Genomic DNA, 22,454 nt, shown 5'->3' with positions numbered 1-22,454 from the left:
CATGAAGTTAGGGGTCAGAATCCTTTGATTCTATAATTAATGTAAGAGCGGGATTACACTAGAAAGACAGTGGTGGGCTGTGGGGAAGATATCTGAGTTGTATTTGCCCAGCACACTGGTCTATGATCAGTGAGGACATAAGTGTAGAAGCTATTTGATGTTCTTGGTGTTAATCGAGCTCTTCTGCTCTTTATTTTTATGATAATTTTTGCATTATTAATCAGAGTACTGTTTATATTTATGACACTATTAGGAGATAAATACTTAAGTGGTAAGTGGTAAACCATCTCTTTCTAGAAAGAAATTTATATTTTAAAACTGTTGGACATTTTTTTATAATCATGAGTATCTAAACATAATCTCAGATTAATGGAATTGTCTTCAAAACCATACAACAGTTTCAATTAAAGTTATGTAGTCTGTGTTCATAAATATACTTTTTCTTAAGTACATTTCATTTAAATGCCAACATAATTTTTCCAGGGGCAAGCTTAGTCGTGATGGTAGTTTGAGGCTAACTGATGTCACCAAACATAATTTTAAGAATTCTTCAAAAAGACTTAGTTTTTACATATTAAATTTTATAGCCACCTTGAGTGCCATTTTTTGGTAGAAAGGCAGAGTATAAATCAAATAAATTAATAAATATCATACAATATTTGCTGTAATAATCTTGATAAATGGAATTTCAGAGAGCAAAATATTTTATGTAGTTGACTTTTTTCAGATTGATGATACAGATGCAATGGAAGATGTTCACTCTTTACTGACAGATGTCCCCCCACCTTCAGGTATAGTAGAACGTTCTTTCATTCTGTTGACTTCATAACATTCCTTCTGACAGCCTGACAATATAATCTGACAGTTCTCTTCATGGTATGAAAAATCATCTCATCTACATTTCTGTTACTTAAGATTATATTATCAGGTATATTAAACATGATCCGATCAAAGTTAAGCACTTTTAAATTTGGATGGGACTGAGACTTGCATAAAGTGAATTGGACCTTGTGAGTCTAGAGGTGCTATATATGAACTGCTTCTTTTTCATGGAGTTGGGATGCTCCCCCATTTAATAATCACTGGTCGGAATTAAGATTGCCGGGAGAATTATCAACAACCTCAGATACGCGGACAACCCTAATGGCAGAAGGTGAAGAGGATCGAAAGATCCTCTTGATGAGGGTGAAAGTGGAGAGTGCAAAAGCTGGTTTGAAACTCAACATTAAAAAAACGAAGATCATGGCATCTGGCCCCATCACTTCCTGGCATATAGAAGGGGAAGAAATGGAAGCAGTGACAGATTTCATTTTCTTGGGCTCCAAGATCACCGCAGACGGTGACTGTAGCCATGAAATTAAAAGACGCTTGCTCCTTGGGAGGAAAGCCATGGCAAACTTGGACAGCACAGTAAGAAGCAGAGACATCGCCTTGCCGACAAAGGTCCGTATAATCCAAGCCATGGTTTTCCCAGTAGTAATGTACGGCTGTGAGAGCTGGACTATAAGGAAGGCTGAGCGCCGAAGAATTGATGCTTTCGAACTGTGGTGCTGGAGAAGACTCTTATGAGTCCCCTGGACTGCAAGGAGGTCAAATCAGTCCATCCTAAAGGAAATCAACCCTGACTGCTCATTGGAAGGACAGATACTGAAGCTGAAGCTCAAATATTTTGGCCACCGAATGCAAAGAGAAAACTCCCTGGAAAAGACCCTGATGCTGGGAAAGACTGAAGGCAAAAGGAAAAGGGGACGGCAGAGGATGAGATGGCTAGATAGCATCACCGATGCAATGAATATGAACTTGAGCACACTGCGGGAGAGAGCGGAGGACAGGAAGGCCTGGCGTGCTATGGTCCATGGGGTGATGAAGAGTCGGACATGACTGAACGACTCAACAACAACAATCTAACATACTGATATGCTGCTTGGGCCGAAGCCTATTACAGTTTGTAAATATATGTTGGAAAGGTTAAGACCTTTGGTGATATGTATTATCAATCTGTCACTGAGAGGGAAAATGGCATCTTCCTTAAAGAAAGCAGCAATGCCTCCTTGAAAAGTCATTTAAGGACCAACTGATGATCTTGCTAATTACTGTGTAGTTGCCAACCTTTATCTCTGGGAGAGAGCGGAGGACAGGAAGGCCTGGCGTGCTATGGTCCATGGGGTCACGAAGAGTCGGACACGACTTAACAACTGAACAACAACAATCTATGGAGTGTTCAGATTGCTTCACATACCTCATCTCAGTACCCTTTACAACAACTCTGTTATATAGGTCAGAATTATTATCTCAATATTGCAGAAGTGTCTGAGGCTTGAGAGATAATGGCTTTGTTCAGATATAATGTCAAGCCATGGTCTGGTGCTATGTAATGAGCCTAAAATGAAACATTGTTAAGATCTCTATATCTCAACTGCCCACAAACCTTTTATTTCTACCAAGACTTCAGCAGAAAAGAATGGAAATAATTAGGTGCATACCTTGATCCTTCTCCCGTATAGAATTGACTCCATGTGGAATCTCTGAAACCGGCTTGCAGTTTGCTGCATCTCCAGTAAGCTGGTATATCTAGTTTGGTTTTGCAATCAAAACTTCAGCATTGTAGCATGAAATAGAAAGGTGGCTAATCTGGTGCTCTCAACTTGTGCCAGTTTTTCTTAGAGCCATCACCTTTCAGCTATGTTCCTGCAGCTTGGGACCTCCCAAAATACGATGGGGAATTAATCTTTAGTGTTGCTGTTGTGGTTTAATGTATGGTTCTACAACAGTAGAAGTTTAAGGAAGCTCCAACAATATTGTGAGCTGAAGATTCATTGGATTTAGAAGTAAAATTTAAAATAGTTTACAATTGATGCGAAATGCCAGATAAAGCATGAGCAGATCTGGAATTATTTGAATAAGAACAAAGTAATGATTCTACAACCCTGGACTACAATCCTTGTTAAATTACACTTGCTTTTGTTCTCTGTTTTGCTTTCCCTCTCTCCCTCTCCACTGTTCTTTCTTTCCAGCGGAAAGGGTAGTGTAGCTCGGATCTGGTTGTTGTAGGATTTTCACTGTCCAAGTAACTGACATTTATTTATTTTTATTTCATTTCTATACCACCCAATAGCCTAAGCTGTCTGGGTGGTTCACAAAAAAATTAAAACTACAAGATACAGCATTAAACAATATAAATATGAAAGCTTAAAACTACAACATAAAAGTTCAACCAGAATAAAACCTAACAGCAACGCAGAGATTTAAAACAGCAGAGCTAACAGACTGGAATACTGAAATGCTGGGAAAATAAAAGGGTCTTCACCTGGTGCCGAAAATACAACATAGGCTCCAGGCGAACCTCTCTAGGGAGCTCATTCTACACCTGGGGTGCCACAGCAGAAAAGGCCCACTTCCTAGTAGCCACCCACGTCACTTCCTTTGGCAGGGACTCCCAGAGAAGGACCCCTGAAGATGATCTTAGGGTCCGGGCAGGTACATAGGGGAAGAGACGATCCTTCATATAATAATGGCCCCAAGCCATGCAGATGCTGACTGCAGCCAGGAAATCAGAAGACGTTTACTTCTTGGGAGGACAGCAAATGACAAATCTTGATGAAATAGTTAAGAGCAGAGACATCACACTGACAACAAAGGTCCGCATAGTTAAAGTGATGGTATTCCCCTTAGTAACGTATAGCTGCGAGAGCTGGACCATAAGGAAGGCTGAGCGAAGGAAGATAGATGCTTTTGAACTGTGGTTCTGGAGGAAAATTCTGAGAGTGCCTTGGACTGCAAGAAGATCAAACCAGTCCTTACTCCAGGAAATAAAGCCAGACTGCTCACTTGAGGGAATGATATTAAAGGCAAAACTGAAGTACTTTGGCCACATCATGAGAAGACAGGATACCCTGGAGAAGATGCTGATGCTAGGGAAAGTGGAAGGCAAAAGGAAGAGGGGCCGACCAAGGGCAAGATGGATGGATGATATTCTGGAGGTGATGGACTCGACCTTGGGGGAGCTGGGGGTGGCGACAGCCGACAGGAAGCTCTGGCGTGGGCTGGTCCATGAAGTCACGAAGAGTCGGAAGCGACTGACCGAATAAACAACAACAACAAGCCATTTAGGGTTTTGAATGTTAACGCCAGCACTTTGAATCGGGCCCGGACATGGACTGGCAACCGTGCAGCTGGAAAAGTAATAGCATAATGTGAACTTGTTGGCCAGTCCCCGTTAACAATTTCACTGCCCTGTTTTGAATCAGCTGAAGTTTCCGGACCATTTTCAAAGGCAGCCCCATGTATAACTCATTGCAGTAATCCAGACAAGAGGTTACCAGAGCATGAATAACTGTAGCGAAGCTGTCTCTGTCTAGGTACAGGTATAGTTGGTACATCAGCCTAGGCTTATAAAAGCTGCTCCATGCCACCTGAAATACATGCATATACTCCCCAGCAGTGTGGGATTGCACTATGTGGAATCAGTTCCCACACTATTTGCTGTGTTGTGTGTGTGTTAGAGAGAACAATGGTGGAAGAGAACTTGATTGATGAACAGAGATTCCTAGACAGTTCTTATTTTATGGGATTGCCAAGTTACATGGATGCTCTTTTTTGACAGACATTATTTTATGTGCATGTAACCATGGGGCTTGCTTGAAGAGCCATTTTAGATGCAGAACAGATGGTTTAACTGACTCCTCTTTTCACTTCTGTGTCAGTCTTCCTACTGTTCCTGTCTTTGCTTTGCCTTTCTCAGAAAACCTGATCTCACTCTAGTGCTTTTCTACCTTAGTTTGGTTCTTCCTCCTAACCCAGAATTCAAGTTGATGCTCAGAATTCATTTGTTGGTATGAATGACCTCAGTTGTCCAGACTCTAATCACACAGGATTTATAACCTTGGATATTTGTTAAATGTTTACCTAGTCAGGCTCAGTGACTATCACCCTTTTCCAAACTCCACAAGGCTACAGTTTGGATTCATTGGTCATATATCTGTGACGCCTCTTCTTCTGGCCCTGGTGCATATTCTGAGATAAAGGCTGAAAGACTAAGCTTGCACAATCCTAAAAGAACGTGCTCAAGTCCTATTGGACTTTGTGAGTGTGTTACAAAATAAGAGGTTTCAGAATTTCTCAGTGATGCAATAAAATCCACCAATGAGCTCTGCTTTTCAGTAAGAGCAGTGTGGGTGTTTGTTACCGAGGTATTAGAGTGCTCATACTGGACAAGTATTGCTGTGGTTCATATTCACATACCCAGAGTCAGTAATTGATTAAAATGAGGGCAGGGTTGACTCTTGTCTGATAATGCTTTGCAACCTGGTCCTGAAGAACCTTCATATGCTCCTAATGGGACTAATCTTCTCAATGTAGGGCTTTGCATGATTGGTCCCTGAATTAGATAAGAGGCCAAACCTTTTAGTGCTGCCACCACAAATTAAAAGCACCCAGTTTTACTCTGAGAAAGAGCATCTGACTGTTCATAAGCAGGGAGCCAAACCATTAAGTTCATGTTTGAATGTTGTTCCTGAGTCAGTTCAATTCCAGTTTATGTGGATCCTAGTTTTTGTAATGTGCCCAGAGAACATTTGTTATTGGGCGGATTAAAAATATATAATAACAAATAAATACACATCATGGTGCTGGTTGAAGATGTAAGACAATATTAATATTATGATATTGTATCCTACTTTTACTGGCATGTGGTTAAATATGCTAGAAAGAAGTCTGAAATATGTACAGAAAATGGATAAATAGAGGAAAAGAAAGTAAAAAAAGAACAAGAGGAAAAAGATACATTGATCCTGTATTGCCACTACATTTGATGGTTTGCTTAAAAAGAGGATCAATCTATCTACAAGTCCTTGTGGTTTTATGCAGCCTACAGGTTTCAGAGGCAGTACGCCACTGAATACTAGCTACTAGGAGCAACTATGAGGGAGGACTACTGCACTCACATGTTTGTGGGCTTCTCAGAGGCATCTGGTCAACCACTGTGGGAGACAGGATGCAGGACTCAATGAACTTTTGTCTTATCCATCAGGGCTGTTCTTATGTTCTGCCATGATCATGGTTATTTTCTTCTTCTTGTGCTCTGATCTCTTGAAACTACTTAACCTCCAGAGCTTGGACACACAGACTGCTGTACTTTGCACTGTTTGGGACCCTGTAGGTCCAGCCACCTCAGATGCCACTTGTCAGAGAACTTGTGTTTTAATAAGTAGCTATCCATGAATTGCCCTTTAGGTTAACAGTGAAAGAGAAAATGTAACAGCTTTAACAACTACAGGGGCAGAGAGACAGAGTGCTAAAATGCTGTCATCTCTCCCTTCTTCCACCAGACTGTTTAGTTTTCATAGTTTTCTACAGTGGATCACAGTTTTAAAAAATCAAAATTCTATTTTCCCAGCAGTTTCACAACCCTTGAAGATAGCAGACAAATCCCAAGTTAGTGGACATCATTTTGGATGCTGAGCTCACCTGATTCTTTATTGGTTTTATATTGGTTGTTTATAAGTTGCCTTGAGGATAATCTTGTCAAAAGACAGAATATAAATTCCATAAATAATGGATCCCAATTCATTCAGGTTGGGGCTAGTGAGTGTACAACCAGCATCCTTTCCCCCCTCCCCCCCCTTTTTTTTTCTAGTTGAGCCCTTATTCTGAACTAGCAGCCTGAATAACTCTTTTGTTCTGGTTTGGGTTCAACAGAAAATTTCAAATAATGGCTTTGATCCTGTCCCTGTTGTAGTGCAGTGGCTAAGGCTCCGATCCTACACCAGCTTACCTGAGAGTAAGCCCCATTAGAATTGTGCTCTTAGTGTATGAGCTGTGAATCAGGAAATCCCCAGTTCGGATCTCACATTAGCACTGAAGTAATAGTAGCTTCAGGCAGACCACTATCTCTCCACCTCAACCACCCATCTGCAATATAGGGATGATAATGTGCTGACCTACTTCACAATTATTGACCTAAAAATTGGTGAACTGATACACATGAAGCCTTTGTACACTCAGGAGAAGTGCTGTATTTTGTGTTTTGTATGTGTGCTGTTTTATATTGTTAAGACAATATCTAATTATGCCATGCAGTCTGGGATGCAAACTGTTTATTTACCCAGTACATTTCAGGAACTTGTGACTGCATATCTGAGTCGTTCTTATTACTGGTTTATACCTGAAACTAAAAACAGGTATAGAGGGTTTTTTCCTTGTTTTTTAAATCACAATATTTATTGACTCAGTTTGAAGGAAAATGCAGATTCATTCCAATTTGGGGTTGAAGTTTGAGTTGATGCCCTGAACATAAGTATGTCAAATACACAATTATTTCACCTGATTCAATCAGGCAAGTAAAGAAGGCCACTTGTTTATTTTTTAATCATTTTATATATATATTATTGCAAAATACAATACTTCCAAATAGCAATGTGCACTCTTGTGCACAAGGTGTTCCTGTAACATGTTTGTCCACATTATTGTAGATACCATAAAATGTCTCTGATCGGTATCCTACTGTTAACTGCTCTGCCCCTACTTCCTAACCTACTGAATTTTGCCTTTTTCCATCTCTTTTATTCAGTCCTCCAGATACTTTAAACCCTTCTGATATGTCCTTTTGTAGCCCCCCCCTCCAATGCCTCACTTCTGCCGTTAACACATCCAGCGTTTTCTGGTAGTCAATGTCTCATCCATTGGCTAGAATTTATAAATCTTTTTCTTGCTGCATTTCATAATGGACATTTTAAAGCATATGTGGGTCCGGCCTCCAGGAGAGGCTCCTGGCAATGATTTGTCACTGTAGAGGTAGTATTGAGAAATGGTGCTCAAGAACATTCATTACAAGAGTGTTTTGATGACTTTCCCTGGAATCATGAGGACTAGCCATCTTTAATGAAGGTATAAAATAACAAAACGTTGCCTCTTATTGAAGCAGTGCTTTCAGTCACCCAGGATGAACAAATGATTGGCTTTTGCAGAACTACTTTTTTAAAACTTTTACTTCAAGAAGCTGGACATCATGGTGTTATATCATACCTTTTCTATTTTCCTGCACTGTTTCTTAAAATTTGTAGTTTTGGCCACTGTTGGACATGGGATATTAAGCATTTGCTGTACCCTTTTTCAAAATATTTGTATTTGTGCAGAATATTGCTGAACAGTGTCTTTCTCAGATATTGTGCTAATGGGAACTTTATCTGGCTATGTAGTTTTTTCTAATAGTAAAAAAAACCTGATTTATGTTCTTTGGCAGGTTTTTACAGCTGTAACACAGAAATTATGCCTGGTATAAATAACTGGACTTCTGATATACAGGTAAAACAGCCCTAATATATATGCAAATAGTTTTTTCAAACTTAGAAATAAAGTATGCAGAAAAATGAACTGGTTTTCTTTTTGTTTCATACTGACATGTAAAATGTTAAAATGCCAATAATATTTTGAGCCTTCTTTAATGCAGTGTTTGGCATTCATAGAAACGGTTATCCACATACCTTTTTTAGAACAGCTACATGAGCAGGAGCCCCAGTTCCCATCAGGTCTGCACCAAACATTATGGCCCAGTGGAGACACAATGGGTGGGATTCAGAAGTTGTTGGTTAGAATATTCCACAACTGAGCATGCCTTCTCACTGCTTGCCAGCAACCTAACCACAGATGGCAAGGGCACTTGAGCACTGGCTGATTATTTTTCTGCATGGATAGGTTGATAGGGGAGCAAGTGTCCCAAGATATATGGGGCTTTATAATTAAGTGCCAGCACCTTGCTTAGAAAATGGCAAAGAACCAGTGGAGGTTTTTCAACATGAATGGGGTATATTCCCAACAACCAGTCCCAGTTAGTACCCCAGCTATTCTGTACCAGCTGCAGTGTCTCTGAGCTGACTTCAAGGGCAACTTCCCATACAACACATTATAGTAGTCTAACCGGGAAGTGATGAGAGCATGGTTAACTGTGATTAAACTATTTCTATACAGAAGAGAGCAAAGTTGGCATACCAGCCTAAGCTGGTGAAAGGAAGTACTTGCTCCTGAGGTCACTTCAGTCTGTTGAGACAAAGCTTGATCTAGGAGCACCCTTGAACTGCAAACCTGTTCCTTCTGATGAGACTGCAATCACATGTGGAACTGGTTGAACACCTTAGTTTCAGACAGATGAACTATCATCCCACAGAGCCTCTCATCGAGGTTGAGCTTTATTAGAGCACTGTTTGGTTCATAGTTGTTGTTGTTTTTAAATCCAACTATAGTTTGGACTCAAAGCTATGTTCCCAGTCCCTTTCCCCACTCTGCTGCACAAGTCCACTCCCATGCAAACATATAGCGTATGTCCATTTCATTTGCAGCCTTTGTGATGAATTTACTCGCACATAGCTACACAGAATCACAGCCTTTGTTTATACAATGCAATACACAAGTTCTATTTTCCTTTAAATTATCTAGAGCAATTTTTCTTCTTGTCTCATCACCTCTGTCTTAATTTGTAATATGATTTGTAATAAATCATTTAAGCCTAAGGCAACTCTTGAAGTTACTGTTTCTGATTTAGATGTTCACATCAGTGAGAGTCTCCAGGCTTAACAACATTACCCTAACAAACCAAACACTCAACAAGACCTTTAATGATCTCTGTGAGAATCTGCTAAAGGTAAGGGGATGGATGCTGAAACTAGGTGTTTATTTGAATTATTCATTTAATTAACATACTTGCTTGAAACATCTGGAGTATTTGCTTTTCTGGCATCTTTCCCCGTGTATCTGCTGTTCTGCTTGTGGCAAACTGTGAACTGCATAAACTGATACTGGATGTCGGAGGATGCTGGTGGATGGATGAGTACAGACTTGTAGCAAAGAGTTGTACTAGATGGCTTCTTGGTCCCTTCCAACTTTAGGTCTCACCAAATCTCATGCAAATGTTTAGATGACATTTTTATTTATTATTTATTTATTACTTTTATTTCCCACCTTTTTTCCTCTTTGAGGAACCCAAGGTGGCGTACGTAATCCTCATCCTCTCCATTTTAGCCTCACAACAACAACCCTGTGAGGTAGGTTGGGCTGAGAGTCTGTGACTGGCCCAAAGTCACCCAGTGAGCTTCATGGCTGAGTGGGGACTAGAACCCAGATCTCCTCACTCCCAGTCCAACACTCTAGCCACTACACCACACTGGCTCTCTAGTGACATTCCTAGATAAAGTAAATCTGAATCTATCCATTAGTAGGCAAGCCATCTATAGACTACAAATCAATGTTCTCATTGGGGAACCAGAGTAGATATCAGCATATGTGATCCAGTAGCTGTTTCTGGTTGCTCTGGATGTGGTTAAATGATCCATGGCTCTGCTCCTTGTTTTACTTAAACATGTGTTGGCTATTTTTTATTTAATTTTTTTACAAACTTATATTTCATAAAGCAAATGACAACATAGAAATCCAACAGTTGCCCGCTGCCCCAGGCAGAGATGAAGGATGTCTTTAGTATGCTTAGCCATAAAGGTTGGCAACTACACAGTAATTAGCAAGATCATCAGTTGGTCCTTAAATGCCTTTTCAAGGAGGCATTGCTGCTTTCTTTAAGGAAGATGCCATTTTCCCTCTCAGTGATAGATTGATGATACATATCACCAAAAGTCTTAACCTTTCCAACATATATTTACAAACTGTAATAGGCTTCGGCCCAAGCAGCATATCAGTATGTTAGATTGTTGTTGTTCAGTCGTTAAGTCATGTCCGACTCTTCATCACCCCATGGACCATAGCACGCCAGGCCTTCCTGTCCTGCGCTCTCTCCCGGAGTGTGCTCAAGTTCATATTCATTGCATCGGTGATGCTATCTAGCCATCTCGTCCTCTGCCATCCCCTTCTCCTTTTGCCTTCAATCTTTCCCAGCATCAGGGTCTTTTCCAGGGAGTTTTCTCTTCGCATTCGGTGGCCAAAATATTTGAGCTTCAGCTTCAGTACCTGTCCTTCCAATGAGCAGTCAGGGTTGATTTCCTTTAAGATGGACTGATTTGACCTCCTTGCAGTCCAGGGGACTCATAAGAGTCTTCTCCAGCACCACAGTTCGAAAGCATCAATTCTTCGGCGCTCAGCCTTCCTTATAGTCCAGCTCTCACAGCCATACATTACTACTGGGAAAACCATGGCTTGGATTATACGGACCTTTGTCGGCAAGGCGATGTCTCTGCTTCTTACTGTGCTGTCTAGGTTTGCCATGGCTTTCCTCCCAAGGAGCAAGCATCTTTTAATTTTATGGCTACAGTCACCATCTGCGGTGATCTTGGAGCCCAAGAAAATGAAATCTGTCACTGCTTCCATTTCTTCCCCTTCTATATGCCAGGAAGTGATGGGGCCAGATGCCATGATCTTCGTTTTTTTAATGTTGAGTTTCAAACCAGCTTTTGCACTCTCCACTTTCACCCTCAACAAGAGGCTCTTGAGATCCTCTTCGCTTTCTGCCATTAGGGTTGTCCGCGTATCTGAGGTTGTCGATAATTCTCCCAGCAGTCCTAATTCCAACCTGTGATTCATCCAACCTGGCGTTTCTCATGATGTACTCTGCATATAAGTGAAATAAGCAGGGCGACAATATGCAGCCTTGTCATACTCCTTTCCCAATTTTGAACCAGTCCCTTGTTCCATGTCCGGTTCTTACTGTTGCTTCTTGACCCTCGTACAGGTTTCTCAGGAGACAGGTAAGGTGGTCTGGTACTCCCATCTCTTTCAGAATTTGCCACAGTTTGTTGTAATCCACACAATCAAAGGCTTTCACGTAGTCAATGAAGTAGAAATAGACGTTTTTCTGGAATTCTCTTGCTTTCTCCATGATGCAGCGAATGTTGGCGATTTGATCTCTAGTTCCTCTGCCTCTTCGAAACCCGGCTTGTACTTCTGGTAGTTCTCGGTTCACATACTGCTGAAGCCTAGCTTGTAGGATTTTGAGCATCACCTTGCTGGCATGTGAAATGAGCGCAATTGTACGGTAGTTTGAACACTCTTTGGCATTGCCCTTCTTTGGAATTGGAATGTAAACTGACCTTTTCCAGTCTTGTGGCCACTGTTGAGTGTTCCGAATTTGTTGGCATATTGAGTGCAGCATTTTAACAACATCATCTTTTAGGATCTTAAATAGCTCGGCTGGAATACTGTCATCTCCGCTAGCTTTGTTGTTAGTAATGCTTCCTAAGGTCCACTTGACTTCACTCTCGAGGATGTCCGGCTCAAGTTCAGTGACCATACTATCATGGCTATCAGGGACATTCAGATCTTTCCTGTATAGTTCTGTGTATTCTTTCCACCTCTTCTTAATCTCATCTGCTTCTGTTAGGTCCCTGCTTTCTTTGTCCTTGATCATGCCCGTCTTTGCACAAAACGTTCCCTTGAGATCTCCGATTTTCTTGAAGAGATCTCTAGTCTTTCCCATTCTGTTGTTTTCCTCGATTTCTTTGCATTGTTCATTTAAGAAGGCCTTCTTGTCTCTCCTTGCTATTCTCTGGAACTCTGCATTCAGTTGGGTATATCTTCCCCTTTCTCCCTTGCTTTTCGCTTCCCTTCTTTCCTCAGCTACTTGTAAAGCCTCATCAGACAGCCACTTGGCTTTCTTGCATTTCTTTTTCTTTGGGATGGATTTCGTTGCTGCCTCCTGAACAATGTTACGGACCTCCGTCCATAGTTCCTCAGGCACTCTGTCTATCAGGTCTAATCCCTGAAATCTATTCCTCACCTCCACTGTATATTCATAAGGGATATGATTTAGGTCATACCTGAATGGTTTAGTGGTTTTCCCTACATTCTTCAATTTAAGCCGAAATTTTGCAAGAAGCAGCTCATGAACTGAGCCACAGTCAGCTCCAGGTCTTGTTTTTATTGACTGTATAGAGCTTTTCCATCTTTGGCTGCAAAGGACATAATCAATCTGATTTCGGTATTGACCATCTGGTGATGTCCATGTGTAGAGTCTCCTCTTGTGCTGTTGGAAAAGAGTGTTTGCTATGATCAGCGTGTTCTCTTGGCAAAACTCTATTAGCCTTTGTCCTGCTTCATTTTGTGCACCAAGGCCATGCTTGCCTGTTATCCCAGTTATTTCTTGACTTCCTACTTTGGCATTCCAATCCCCTATGATGAAAAGGACATCTTTTTTTAGTGTTAGTTCTAGAAGGTGTTGTAGGTCTTCATAGAACCAAACAACCTCAGCTTCTTCGGCCTCAGTGGTTGGGGCATAGACTTGAATTACTGTGATGTTGAATGGTTTGCCTTGGATTCGTACTGAGATCATTCTGTCGTTTTGAGATTGTACCCCAGTACTGCTTTTCCCACCCTTTTGTTGACTATGAGTGCTACTCCATTTCTTCTAAGGGATTCTTGCCCACAGTAATAGATGTAATGGTCACCTGAATTAAATTCGCCCATGCTTGTCCATTTTAGTTTGCTGATTCCCAAGATGTCGATGTTCAATCTTGCCATCTCATGTTTGACCACCTCCAGCTTACCTTGATTCATTGATCTGACATTCCATGTTCCTAAACAATATTGTTCTTTACAGCATCGGATTTTCTTTTCACCACCAGACACATCCACAGCTGAGTGTCCTTTCGGCTTTGGCCCAGCTGCTTCACTCTTTCTGGCATTACTTGGAAATACCCTCTGCTCTTCCCCAGTAGTATATTGGACACCTTCCGACCTGAGGGGCTCATCTTCCGGCGTCATCTCTTTTAGCCTTGTGATACGTTCCATGGGGTTTTCTTGGCAAGAATACTGGAGTGGGTTGCCATTTCCTTCTCCAGTGGACCATATTTTGTCAGAATTCTCCACCATGACCTGTCCATCTTGGGTGGCCCTGGACAGCATAACTTATGGCTTCACTGAGTTACGCAAGCCCCTTCGCCACAAAAAGGCAGTGATCCATGAAGGGGATGTTAGATACAGCATACTGAAAATTACTCACACAACCTTAATAAGAGAATTCCACATCAGTCACACCAATGTACCTAAAGGATGGGGGATAGGTTTGGGCTACAAGGAAATGAAACCCAGGCTTCCCCCCTTCAAGGCATACCAGATAAATAGTTTAATATATACTGACATCTTGCATTCAACAGAGCCTGTATTTTAAACTTCGATCTATGATTCCTTGCTGCCTGTGCCATGTGAATTTTACAGTTGCCCTTCCAGAGGATGAACTAATTCAGGTAACCCAGTTCATTTGTTTCTTTGTATTCTGTAACTCTTCACATTATCATGTGATCTGACCAGACTTTGGAAAGGTAAAACTGGTCAAGTTGGACACATGTTCGTTCCTACCTCTCTAGGTTCACAATGTTGACAATGATATTAGAAAGCTGGCCCAGTTAGTAAATAGGGACTATGAAGAGGGTAGGAAAATGACAGAATTTTATCTTTTCAGTGCAGAATTGTGACTATGTCCTAAGCTGGTGAGTAGGGCATAAATTTCTAAGAATGTGGCTACTTACTGCAAGGCCCTTGACATAATTTATCTTTGGTAATTTAATTGTGTCTGCATAAAATTGGTTCCAAGCCAATGCAGTGCTCTTTGCCATTTCCTTTTTAAATAAAAGATTTGTGATCTTGCTGTGAATTTTTTTAAGCAAGTTAAATTACAAGTATGGTTGCATTCTCATGATTTATTTGCCTGCCACACAAAGTAGGGTGACATAATGTTACATTGTCCCTAATTACAATACTTTTGTCCATATGTATAACTTTGTTTCTTTTAAACTTTTTGTGAGAAATGTTGGCAAAAAGAAAACGATACTGTGCTTTCATATGCAGTCTTATATCCACACTCAGATTTTCTCAGATCTATATAAAGCGTTGTTACCCCAGAATGTTATTTATCTATGATTTGTTCCTTAGTACAGTAATAGGTATCTCTATTTTTTTTAAAAAAATACTCTGACTATGATAACTAATCAGAACTATTTATATTGAAAGATCATGGGGTTGGATCCAGATAAGTTAGCTATGACTAACTTAAGTCCCATTGATTTCAGTGGGACTAAAGCATAGCTAACTTAGTCTGGACCCCCTGATGATTGGGTTCTGTCATTTCACAGAGATCTCTACTTGCAAACCTTTCTTTCATTAAGAACATTTAAACTCTTGAGCATTGGCAATTTGCACGTGGTGTGTGTGTGTGTTAATTTTCAATTTTGGAATAAAAGCTAGGATAGAAACTTGACAGCTTTATAATTGTCATTACAGGTCACTGTCACAGCAGTTGCAATAACATTTGACAAGCACCAAGCTTTACAGACGACTAAAACTCCTGCAGAAAAAACATTACAAAGAGGTAAACATGTTGAAGAATGTAAAACTGTCAATTTGTGCTAATTATGGGTGGCATAATTGCTCATTGTGACTGTTATCTCAAGTTGCCCATTCACGTCAGCAGACCTAAGTGGATGTCACTGGGTGTAGCACAGATAAACCTTCATAATTAACTCCGTATTTCTTCTTTAATCTATTCTGGTCAAGTAGCTTTGATGCTTATGTTTATTTTCAGCCTCTACTTGCAGGCAGGGGCAAGTATAGTCATGCTGCATTGATGTTTCACAAGCACTCATGTGAGTGGAACGATCATACATTTCTGCACACACTGGTGGGGACAGACACGAGGGATAGAATGGAATTCTAACAACTATAATAATCCCATACCTTTATTAAAAGCTGTGTTAGTCCAATATGGCAGTACTCTCAGTCTTGACTAGTAATGGTCCTTTGAGATTTCTCTAGCTTTGATCTTGCTACTCAAAGATCTCAGGAACAGATATTGAGAGCATCTACTTCGTAACAAGAGTCCATGTAGTCTAGCATCCAGTCCCAAAACAGGATGCTTCTGATTAACCTGTAGCAAGGGGCAGGGTTGGGGGAGAGGGGGCATGTCTGGGAGCCGTTCATGCGCGCGCGCACACACACACACACACTGGGGTGAGGGTGGGGACACACACACCTCACACTGGCAGGGGGACACACAGGGTTGTGGGGGAGACAGACAAACACACATTGGTGGGGGAGATACAGTGTTATATGCTCCCCTCCCCAGCGACCCCATTCATAGTGGTAAAGCACCAATCCGGGCTGCCACAGAGTCACTGGGAAAGGGCGAAGGCTGCAGCCTTCTCCCCTCTGCAGCACCCCCAACGTGTATGTTGCTTAACCCCGATCTCTCATCAGAAATAAGGGGAGGGATTCCCTTGCTTTCACTAGCAAAAAACATCCCTTGCTTATCTCCAGTATCTGATGAGAGATCGGAGATAAGGGATAGGAAGTGCCACCACGGCAGTAAAGGATAAGAAGTGCCACCCTGATTTAACTATTTTGGCAGTGAATTCCATACATTAATTTTAAGGAATGTGTTCTACCAAAGGCCCCTGGATTTGTAAGAGTTGGAAAATATTACAGGGTACTCCGTAACAGTTAATCATCCAGCAATTGTGCCATGCCAGGTGTTCTGCTAAGGGAGTAAGTGTTCTCCACCTCATCTTTGAAGGTTTCCGAAAGGTCCCTCTAAACCCAGTGACTGTTTTTGCGTTGCACCTTCCTTCCTTCAGCCTCTTGTGCCAGAGTTAGCTCTTAGACGAGCTGCTGGATCTTTCACAGTATGACAGAGGGTGATTTTCAGAAACACACAGTTCCAAGGCTGTAGCCTAGCACAGTCTAACTGTGTGCTTCTGAAATCAATGTAGTTTTCAAGTAAACTTGTTTGGGTCCTCATTTCAGAGAAGGTGACCAGAGTAGAGAACAACAGAACACGCCTACTAATTTTAAAAGTATGGTAGATATAAATAGAATTGTGCAGATCTCAGAGAATCGTAATATCTAACATTCTTAAGCCAGGATAAGCACCTCTCAAACTTTTATATTTAGTAAAAAAGAATTAATGCATCTTTGCAACCATATAGTGGGTGTGCACTTTGGAAAGAAGCTGTTGGTAGTACTTCAGCACTCCCCATTTAGGTAACCTCTACTTATTAGAAAACATCTGTTGCCTTTCCACAGTGTTATAAGTGCAGTATCTTCTCTTGTTTGTAAAGAATTGAGTGTATAGAAATTCTCTGAACTGTGTTTTGTTCTTTTAATAAAAATGAATGTCTGTGTACTTCTTTTTTTGTTATTTCAAGCTTCTGCAGACAATGAAGAACAGCTACAGTTTCCACTGGAGCTTTATTCTGATCCTCATGCTCCTCAGCAGTTCTCACCAGCGAAAGGTTGGTTAAAGAAAAAGAGCATATGCTTACCCTTCTGTGTCCCCTTCACTTGCTCCTTGTCTGTTGGTCAACAATCTAACCTTAGAGGCAGCCCTACTACCTAGTGTAAGTTGAATTTTTGCACGAAGGGCAGTATCCTCTCTCAGATATTTGAAGGAGAGCCAAACAAACAGTTCTTAATATGTCCCCTGTACAGTCTCTGCATTAAAATAGAGTGGTGCTGTTTAAGAGGGAGCAACTGAAAAGGAACAATTTATGCTTGTTTTATTGCTCTTCTAGTGTCGCTTTGAGCTGCCAAATAGTCACTGCATTCTAGCCTAGAGGCAGCTGCATTTCAGGAAAGGATAAGGTGGCTCCTCCAAATGCAAAATGTGCTTCGAAATGGTGAGCTCTACAGAGTTTGACACAAAGCCTTCTGGAATTATAAGGACTAAAATTCTATTTGAGAGGGAGCTATAGCCAAAGGTCTTTATCCAGCAATTGTGCCATCTCAGGTATTTTCCAAAGGGAAGTAAGTGTTCCTCCACCGTCATCCTAATTCTTTATCCGAATACAAATGATCTAATATAATGTGAGGAGCTCCAAAAGGATTCCTCCAAACTAGGAAGACTGTGCAAAAGAATGGGATTCTGCATAAGTGAGTGCAGAGTGGTGCACGCTGGAATAAATATTTCAAATTTTGCACTTACGCTGATGGGGTTAAGGCAACTACCGAGGAAAAATATATTGGTGTTACAGTGGAAAGTTCATTTAAAGTGTCATTTCAGTTTTAAAAGCGTTGGAAAGGAATTGACAATAAAACGGCAAGTACCGTTATATGAATCTTGGTACATCCCTTGGAATATTGTGTGTATCACACTGAATCAAAAAGGGCATTGTCAAACAGACGAAGGTACAAAAAAGGGCAACTAAAATAATCAGAGGGCAATGAAAATAATTAGAGGATTAGAGTATGTTTCCTCTGATGAAACCCTAAAAATTCTGAGGCTTTTTAGTTTAGAAAAAAATGGAATACAAAAGAGGCTATAAAAGTTAGGAATAGTGTAGAAAAAGATCAGAACTCAAGGTCATCCAATTGAGGGAGAGCAGGTACAGGATGAACAAAATGAAATATTGCTTCATACCGTGCATCATTAATTTACGAATTGATTGCTATGAGATGTGAAGGCCACTAGACAAACTTATGCAGCGTGGGTCTTTCAGTGGCTATTAGCCAGGTAAGTTGGAAACACAAGTTCAGCTGAAATTGTATAGTCCACCTATCTTTGGTCTTCATCTGCCAGAGCCAGCATGTTTATGTTGTGCACAAAATTTGATTCTGTGTTCATCAAGATTATCAGAAGAATATAGCCCTCCACAACCACATGGAGTTAGATTGTGGTAAATGTACATTGGCAGAATATTTCTGTTTACAAGAATCTGGAAACGATCAGTAAGAAATGGTTCTCTCTTTCCCTCATGCCCTACTTGAGAGCTTTCCAGAGGCATCTTCTGTGTGCTGTTAAAATAGAGGCCACAATTCAGTACAGAATTACCTAAAAGACCATTGAAATTAACCCTTTGAAGACAAATATGTTATCTTCTCCACCACCCCCAACCCCCTTTAATTTCGAATATAACATGCTTAATTTCTTTTGGATCTTTGAAGCTAAATGTTTCAGTGAGTTTTTTTTTTTGCCTGTTAATCCCTTTGCAAAATGGAAGCTTTCCACTAGAGGTGCTGCAGTCTAAGGCCTAAATTCTTATTACATATCTGCGTCTGGTTTATTTAGAGATCTGTGTTTCATCTGTCCACTTAATAGTGTCCGTTTTTGTGGATTACAATCCACTTCATCAGGTATATGAAATGCTATCCTCAGTTGGCAGGTATATATACTTCAACAAGGGAAATTGAAAGGGAAACTCCAACATGAAACTGCTAAATTAGAACATCTCAATTCATTTGATTCTATCTATTTAGGCTTGAATACAGACAATGGTTTCCTGTCTCACTACAGGTGTTAATGAACACAGAAAATTGTGTGATCACCAATTACTGCTGTTGTGAATGGTCATTGTTCTTATTTTGCATACGCTTAAGCTTTAATTGAATGGTTGTAGACTGTACTTTTTTGCATATGCAAACACACATGCACACCTGCCAGTTGAGGATAATGCTTAATGCTTCTGATGGTGGACTCCACGAATGCGTATGCCATAATCAATTTTTTAATCTTTATAAAGTGATGCAAGACTAGCTTTTGCTGCAAAATATTAACTTGGCTATCCTCTAGAAGTTGTTACTTTAAGAGATTGAGTTGGTGCAATCTTGAGTTAGGGCAGGGCCTTTTCAGTGGTGCCCCCTCCCTCCTGATTATAGAATGCTCCCCCACTGAGGTCTGCCTGGCACCAATATTGTCATCTTTCCCATGCCAGGTTAAGACTGTCCTCTCCTCCCAAGTATTTGACAGCATGTGATGCAGCATTTATGTCAGTTGTTTCTGTCAAGTCCAATATCTTACTGTAACTGTTTTCTAGCTGTTTAAAATTGTTTCCAAATTTTGTATGTTATTGACTTTACGTTATGTTTTTATTATCTTGTATTTGTGGCTTGTAATTCTTGCAAACTTCCCAGAGAGCGCTGGCTATTGTAGTAGTAGTAGCAACAGTAGTAATAATAATATAGTAGCCCATTTCTAAAGGAGGTAGTTTAGCAATTAATGTCAACAGAGATGCTTCTGTAGCGAGGCAGTTGCAGCACTGTTCATTTCTGTTTTGCTCCACCTACACAAATACTTGGACACTGTTTCCGTTATCTTGTTGGTGGGTTTCCGTTCATCAAAGACAGCACTTTCATTAATTTGCTAACCAGTTATCACTTAGTTCTCCAGCCACCTCGTTGGTGCCTTTTTTTTTATCAACTATTCAACAACTGGGCACCTTTGTTTCATCCTGCAAATTAGCTTTCTTCCAGAATCGGTTTCAGTGTTGCTAACAGGTTGTTTAGGCATAGTCTGTTTCTGAATATTGAGAAACCGTATTTGTAAAAAAGGTGCTGGCCAGTAGAGGGTAGTCTGCTCCCATGCCAGCAAATAGTGTGTTTAGCATCAAGCCTCGATGGTCTCTTGTGAAGTGCAGGACATTTTTACTTGGGCAGTTGCATCATCTCTTTGCTTCTGGACACCAAGACTATCAACTAAATTCTTGCTTTTGAAAATGTGTGTGTTGATTTGTGATTCATACTTACCCTTCTGTGCAAACTTCATTATTCATTGTAGTTGAACTTTAGGCACAATATTTATTGATCAACAAAACATGCATGTATTTAGTATTCAGTGAACATTTATAGGATCCAGTATAAATGTAACAATACGAAAAGGCCATATTCAACTTGCAGATACAATTCCTACCTAATCACATTCTTGTTTGTTAGATTGCTGTAATAAACCCACAGCTTGGAAAATTGTCTGCCTGCCTTCCAGCAGACCTTGCGAATTGTTCAGTGTTACCACAGTACCCAAGTGCTATTCTTCCTGAGATTTGACTAGCAGCTTGCTGCCCCCTGCCCTTCTCCCAGCAGCCTGTATGCTGAAAATGATGTGTGTCATTACAAAAGAGTCAGGACAATCCTGTATACAGATGGAACATGCTATAGCCCAGTTCAGCCATTACGTTTTGCTTCTGGTAAAGTGTGCAGGAAAGCAAGTGGGTGTGCATAAGCCAAAACTAATTTCTGCTGTATTCTCAGAAAAAGTAGCTTGTAAACAGGCCTTATATTTTAAAGATTGAGAGATCTTAACCAGAGTAATGGTGCTGAAGATGTGCTGTGTACACTGGGGGCTTGTGAAAGGTGCATCCTGAATTTAGTGTTTTGGTACCACTTATTGTGGCTGCCAATAGCATTACATTCCAGCTAATTTGGCATGGGCTTCATTCACAGCTGTGTATATGCAGTCTTTCTATCTTACATATATACAACACACATACTTCTTTACAGTAGTCCTTCATTCTTATTCTCACACATTGATCATCTGTGGGTATAAAAGAACTGGGACTGCAAGAAAGCTTTTTTTCATCTTAACTTTCTATAGTCTTGCCCCTCCCATCATATTACTGTCCCAGAGAACTTCTGGAAATAGCCCCTGCCCATGTTCCTTCAAAACTCCACACAGCTTCACACATTTTTAAATGTAACCCTAAAACATGTACACTGTGAATATGACAAACATGTTTGCAAGCGTATGTATCATATGTACACACTCATCAGAGAGCCAGGATTGGCTACAGCTCCCTCTTGAGAGCACACTTAGTGTCAAACTTTGATTTGCGGCTGCCATATGTGTTAAATGAGCCATAATTGACAGGATCCATGTTGATGTGGCTGTGCCAGAGCCAGAGTGTAGCCACGTTAATAAAGGCCATGGTGAAGTTGCAAGGACACACATGAAAAGAGAGATGCTGATTTATTCTCCTGGATAAAGGGTCTTCACCTCTATGCTAGAACATTACCTTTGCTGTTTGTCAGAAGAGCAGATTATGATAATATACATAAAATGCAAATGAATATTTTTTCCATGTTGCTTACATAATGTCCAGTTAGGCTTTACTCAGTGTGAAAATAAAGGTATCTTGGTAGAGAAGTGTATTCAGTCCTATGAAATGTATCAGATGAAAGCATAATTTAAGTAGCCGATACAATGCCCTTATTCTATACGGATCCCTGCCTGGATAAAGTGGGCCTTCGTTTCTGCTTGGACGTTCGCTTTTATGGTGCCTCTTGCAAGATCAGCACCTTGGAGAGCAGAATAAGGCTGACAGTCTGGAGCTGGAGTCCAGCAGTTTTTTCAACATTGTGGTATCTGAGAATCATTGTTGCTTGTGGTGTGTATGCTTATCCCACAAGTGAATCTGTTTCATACTTGTGTCCGATTGTTCCTATGTTATAAATATGCAGTCCTTTCACAATTTTCCATTTGCTACTTTACATGCTTATGTGGGGAACATTAGTAGGCTCCCTAAGAAATCTTTACCACATTGACATTGTAGTTTGTTTTTGCACATTATGTGTCTTGTTCAGTCCTGTTTTCTGCTTGTGGCATGCTGTGGTCTGTACTATTACGGGTTAGTTTATAGGGAGTACATGTGTAAAGGGCTCTAGCTTAGGGCAGGAAGTTCAATTTTGATCACCTTTTGGATTCCTGACAGCCCTGTTGTCCTATGAACTTCGCATAGAACGAATTATAAATGTCACTAGTACTAGCA

At 40.6% G+C, this 22,454-nt stretch overlaps 1 protein-coding gene across 10 annotated transcripts in view; it reads left to right on the top strand.

Moving 5' to 3' along the window:
- The window catches only part of C2CD5 (C2 calcium dependent domain containing 5), a 124,106-nt gene that overhangs the window by 82,674 nt on the left and 18,978 nt on the right, over positions 1-22,454 (top strand). For all 10 annotated transcript variants that reach the window (XR_014784232.1, XM_084809158.1, XM_084809150.1 and 7 more), the window contains 6 exons: positions 728-791; positions 8,240-8,301; positions 9,536-9,634; positions 14,085-14,174; positions 15,208-15,295; positions 17,127-17,213. Coding sequence is in view for 9 of the 10 variants with exons in the window: in XM_084809158.1 (XP_084665284.1) it covers positions 728-791; positions 8,240-8,301; positions 9,536-9,634; positions 14,085-14,174; positions 15,208-15,295; positions 17,127-17,213 (490 nt within the window). In the remaining variant the exon portion in view is untranslated. The remainder of the gene's footprint in view (positions 1-727; positions 792-8,239; positions 8,302-9,535; positions 9,635-14,084; positions 14,175-15,207; positions 15,296-17,126; positions 17,214-22,454) is intronic.

The sequence above is a fragment of the Heloderma suspectum genome, chromosome 7, assembly GCF_057233095.1.
Source record: "Heloderma suspectum isolate Gila_16-S chromosome 7, 16-S_ref, whole genome shotgun sequence".
In the NCBI taxonomy this organism is placed as follows: Eukaryota; Metazoa; Chordata; class Lepidosauria; order Squamata; family Helodermatidae; genus Heloderma; species Heloderma suspectum.
This window is presented reverse-complemented; position numbering and strand designations above follow the sequence as displayed.